The following is a 5,295-nucleotide window of genomic DNA, read 5'->3' as shown; positions in this document are numbered from 1 at the left end:
ATATGCTGCTCCGCAAAAAAACTAGAATCTGGGATACAACTTAAGAGTTTTTATGAAGCTCCTAAGATGATGCTTCAAAAAACTCCACTGCTACCAGTAAGTGGATACCCCTTCATTTCTTTCCCCTCAATCAATCAAATAGATTCTTTTCATCAAATTTTTTATTCTTGAAGCTGGAGCTAAATGGAAGCCAAACATTTTTTTGATAGTGCTTTTATATGAAACTGTTTTAAAATAAATTTTGTTGAAGTAAAGCTGATTTTAATGAATTGAAGCAGTTCTAAAGACCCTTGTAGCAGAAAACAACCCTGTAAATTTTCTCCAAAGTCTTCCGCACCACGTTCAAAGGCTCAAAGCTCCCGAATCTCTAGCAGCAGCCGCTCCAGGTCCTCGCACGAGCTCCCGCCTTCCTTCGTCCCGCCAGCCGCTTCCGCCGCCAACTCCTTGGCGCTCCCTCCCCTCCCTCACCGACCGCGCCGGCAAGCACGGCCGCGAGCTCGCCGGAGTCCGGGGCCAGGCCGAGTCGCCGTCGCCAGCCTGCAGCCGGCAGCAGGCCGGCGTGCCCAGCCACCCAGCCTGCTCAGGCCGTCGGCTGCCCCGATCTGTCCGGAGACCGCAGGCAGGTACGGTCCGCAGTCCACCCTCTCCATTCCCCATTTCAGTAAAACAGCAGACCCCACTGGGTTCTGATTGAGCAGAGCCACATGGAGATGACCCTGCTGAGAAGCCGCACCATCGCTCCACTCCCATCGACGCCCCGGCCGGCCTCCGCCCAGCGCCGCCGCTGCCGGCTTCCCTCCAGAACGGTCTTCCCGCCGCAGCCTCCTCCGCCAGGCGTGGGTGCCGCCCTCCCTTCGCCTCCCCTCCGCTTGCCCCCTGCGTAAAACTCTTCGCTTCTTATCTGCAGCGAGGGGACAGGGTGTGCAGCAGGGCAATGCGGCAGCGGCAGGAGTGGGTGGGGGACTGGGTCCGGAGCAACGACACGCTCGTCCGCGCCCTCCCCATCCTCGTCGGCGGCGCGTCGCTCCTCGCCGTGCTCCTCAACCGCGCCGTCTCCGGCATCGCCGCCGTCTCCGACGCCTCCAGGTTACCCCCTGCACTTCGCGGACCCACCAAATTGCTCTCTCTCTTTTTTGTGCTTCTAATCTCATTTTGGTCTTTGTTTGTTCTCCAAACAGTTCGCAGTCTAGGGCTGACATACTCACCTTGGCGCTCTCTGTCACTGATATCCTTGCCGGCCTTGTTTGGCTGTCAATCCGCCCGAAAACCATTTCTCCGGTGAGAATTATGTACTAGTCCCTCTGTAAACTAATATAAGAGTGTTTAGATAACTAAAATAGTGATCTAAACACTTTTATATTAGTTTACGGAGGGAGTACTATCTTATACTATGTTCTGTCTCATAGTGGGATTCCTAGACTTAATTTGCATTGTGGTTTCTCCATGTTAAATGATGATAGGTCGTTCCTCGAGGTGTCGATTGTAAGCGAGTAGATGCGGATGTATCAAGTTCTGCTCTTCGTGAACTACTTTGGTAACTATTCTACACATGCCCCGTTTATGGTTTCATTTTACTTTGATTAAAAACAAATCTGTTTTCATTTTACACAAGAAACAAACTAGATTTTCTGTTGTGAAGCTGACTTAATCAGAATCTGAACTAAACAATCTCACCAAGTTCTGCGGATCCACATTTTCATGTTGAGTACTTGTTTCATGTGAACGAATTTGTGTTGTGAAGCTAGGTATTTTTTTCTTCTTCTTATAAATAGGACATGGGATTCCCTGGCGGCTGCAACTTGTTGCAAATCCTTGGTTGTTGTGTATGGAGGTAATTGCAAACTTCAAATTGGGATTGCTGCTGCCTCTCCAGAAGATGGTAATGCTGTTAATGTCGATGCACAGAAGTTCATGCAAGGTTCCCTTTACAAGAGTGCCATGGAATCCAAGAAGCGTGAGTGCCGCTTGTTATTTAGAAGCCTCTATGCCTGTTTTCAGAAATTTGATCGTGGTCTTCTTGCAGAATCTTATCTAGCAAATCTTGCTTTATATCCTGGAAGGATCGAGTTGCCATTTCTGCCAGCTAACACGCAGGTCTAATTCATTCTCTTCGCTAAATTTTTCTTTGTCAGCATGTGCATTCAGACGTCCTTAACTTGGTTGCATCTCACAGTATCATTTTTAGGAATTCGATAACTTGAAGCATTCACCCCTTTTGTTTTGGATAGCAGAGAAAAACTCTGCGCCATTTTTACAGATGCCTGAATTCGGTTATCCAAAAATACGAATGCAGAGCTTTTAACAACTTTTCGGCTCTGCAGGCTCTAATATTGCAGCCAATTGGTGATAAAGGAATTGCAGTTATTGGTGGTGACACTATAAGGGGGTTCACTAATCTTGATCAGGTATACTGTTTCTTTGAATATGCGCTTTTTTAGTAATGTTTTGTGATGAATACTTAAATTCATAATGTCTCCTAAACTATGTAGCTCCCGTCTATAGCTTACAAGCTAAAGAACACCACACATTGAACAATGAACTTGCTAGAGAATTACTCATCATCAAGCGATCTTCCTTGCAGGCATGGATTGCTATGATTGCAGACAAGTTGGATGCTACATTGTCAAAGTCTTAAGGTTGCATCGTTTGTTGGATATTCGATTAATTGTCATTTTTCTCTGAATTGGTCATCTATCTTTACCTGATCATATAATTCATCGAGGTACATGTACAGGGCCTGGTATTGGCAAAATTTTGACCGATTTGATGGGGGTATGGCTAAGTTTGACAGAAATTATGGGATTATATGCTCAACGGCAAATAACTCGCATCATCCTATTCTTATCATGTTAAAAGTTTCAGCAGTGAGTTGTTAATGAGGAGCAGATGCATACAGTTCATTCCCCTGCTTCTCAATCTGGTAGTCAATGCGTCAGCCCTGATTTCAGAAAATGCAAAGCACGCTGCTGTTCTGCCTCACTTGACTCCACAAGACTGGCTGAATGACAGTACGCTGACTGTTATCATAAAAGGGTGAAGTTCCTTCCTTGACTGCATGTTGTAGGTACAAGTGAGACACCCTCGTATATCGAACGCGGGTGGGTGAGCTTACAGCCGTGTGCTCTAGCAAACCGAGCACGCGGTTCTCAACTGATTGTTATGATGGTGGATGAGTTCTGTTTTTTGAAGAGTCGGGCTTTCGTGCCTTTTCTCTAAAAAAGCTGCATGATTCAAACATTCTACACCCTCTATTTCTAAATGTAAGGCGTTAAGACAACATCTTACATTTAGAAACAGAGGTCAGTTACATTTGAACTTCCTGTTATACTACTTTGAGGCTATCTCATGAATGCATATGCCAATCATAAGAGTGACGTTGTGATTGTTGTGAAATGTTCTCGTTTTGGAATGTTTCCCTGCATCTTAAATGGATCTGGTTACTGTTCAAACAGAGTTCAGCTCTGTGATGACAACTTTTCCAAAGCAAATATCTCAGGGGGAGGCTCTATTTTTGATAGAAGAGGGGACATGTTCTTAATTGTGGAATGGACTTCAACATATCGAACGTTGGTTTAGTCATCATTTGGGTGCCAGGAAAATATAATCCTGGACACTAAGGGCTCGTTCGGTGTCTCTCCGCTCCACGGCTCCGCTTCGGAAGCGGACGGAGCTGTAGTTCAATTTTCTAGAGCAAGCAAACAGCTGTTCTGCAGATCCTAGGAGCAATGGATTACCGAACAGGTCCTAAGCCCCCAACAGGGATTTCCCTGGCTACATGGGACCCCTCACACCAAATGGGAGATGCCCCCAGTCCCTGGTGCCGAAATGAAAACAAAGGAGGGAAATCTGCGAAAATACCCAAATGAACATGGGTCTAGATGCACCCTGTTTAAAATTGTTTTTATGAAAGAGAAATTTCAAAACTTCTTTGTGGCGAGCATTGCGAGTATTGTATCCACGTATGAAGTTTCATGATGAAACGACTTCTATGGTCTTCTGTGCAAACAATCACAAAATTAGATCTATATAGAAGTTACAATTCAAGGTTTTTAAAGTTGTAAATTTGTTTTTTTTAATAAACACTGAAACTTCATATATGAGTAGAAATACCTGGCCATGTTTACTGTAAAAAAAGTTTGATTTTTCTATAAAGGTATAGGACGCACCTAGACCCAGGAACCAAAAACCCGCGTTGGAAATCCCTCACATGTAAAACATAAATATCATATAACACAACAGATCATAGATAAGTTTGCATACATAATTATGACAAATAACCACAAAAACTACATGTACATAAAAAAAATCAGTGCATAAACTAGAATATCAAAAAAATATTATCCATCACTTCATTAGGTTCAGGTATGGGTCCGCATTTTACCGTAATCAAGTGTTGGCTAGAACTCTTTTTGTGTGCTAAAATAAAGGCAATCATCACAACTGGTATTGATGCATCATTGTTCAGTTAAACATTCAATTTTAGAAAGTGCACCACTATAACTAAAGCTTAAGTTTAGCCAACATAATTATAGGAGCTAATGGGTTGTGTGCCACTGGCGGAGCTTAGTGTGGGCGTTGTGCCCCCCACCTTGGACAATTTTGTGAAGGAAATACTGAGTGGAGGGTTAATTGCAAGAAAATCAGTATTTCTCTCTCAAATGTTCACATTGTGTCTCCCTTCCCCTCAGGAATTTTGGTGTACCTCCGCCAGTGGGTCGTGCACTAGCAAGCTGTCATGTCCGAGGCGAAGACACTTTGGAAGAAGATGAGTTACATGAGAACGATCAGTAGTCCTGCTCAAATCTTGTATCCACTCCAATGCGAGAACATGGTTCAACATAGATATGAGCCTCATCACTTACGAGGCCTTAATCAAGGGATATTCAGTACTTACAGATATGCTGACCTAAGAGCAAGTCTACTAAGATACAATCAGCAGACTGTAAGGATTAAACAAGAAGGAAAATGGGTTGTAGATCAATAGCTAACTGCAACCAAAAAACATTATGAGAGTGAGGTGGACATGTATAAATAAAGTAGTACTTCTTCATAGCTAGTTGCTATACATGTGGGAAATGCATTGGAGCACCCGGATGGCACACATCCCTATATGTAAATAGAATTAAATAAAATATCAGTAAATTTCAAAAAAAAATCTAAAATCTTGGATTATAAAACTAGGACGCCCATTGTACACCGTGTTCATTTTCGTGGCAAATGGGTGCCTGTGGTATCCGCGGCACAAGAATTACAACCGGACATATGTTACATTCAGTTTATTTCTACACATATGAT

At 43.6% G+C, this 5,295-nt stretch overlaps 1 protein-coding gene across 2 annotated transcripts; it reads left to right on the top strand.

The window, feature by feature from the left end:
- The first annotated feature begins 337 nt into the window (after window positions 1-337).
- On the top strand, window positions 338-5,030 carry LOC123428131 (protein COFACTOR ASSEMBLY OF COMPLEX C SUBUNIT B CCB4, chloroplastic). 2 transcript variants are annotated; one of them, XM_045112297.1, is made up of 10 exons: window positions 338-623; window positions 699-836; window positions 908-1,086; window positions 1,179-1,278; window positions 1,461-1,534; window positions 1,773-1,954; window positions 2,024-2,094; window positions 2,322-2,405; window positions 2,582-2,636; window positions 4,689-5,030. In XM_045112297.1, exons 2-9 carry the CDS (start codon window positions 705-707, stop codon window positions 2,633-2,635), a joined length of 876 nt encoding a protein of 291 aa, XP_044968232.1. In that variant the 5' UTR covers window positions 338-623; window positions 699-704; the 3' UTR covers window position 2,636; window positions 4,689-5,030. The 2 variants fall into 2 exon arrangements, with proteins under 2 accessions (XP_044968232.1, XP_044968231.1); XM_045112296.1 differs by lacking the exon at window positions 4,689-5,030 and adding an exon at window positions 2,735-2,821.
- Window positions 5,031-5,295: the final 265 nt, after the last annotated feature.

Source organism: Hordeum vulgare, chromosome 2H, assembly GCF_904849725.1.
Source record: "Hordeum vulgare subsp. vulgare chromosome 2H, MorexV3_pseudomolecules_assembly, whole genome shotgun sequence".
In the NCBI taxonomy this organism is placed as follows: Eukaryota; Viridiplantae; Streptophyta; class Magnoliopsida; order Poales; family Poaceae; genus Hordeum; species Hordeum vulgare.
Note: the sequence above shows the minus strand (reverse complement) of the source record. Positions and strands in the feature narration are given on the sequence as shown.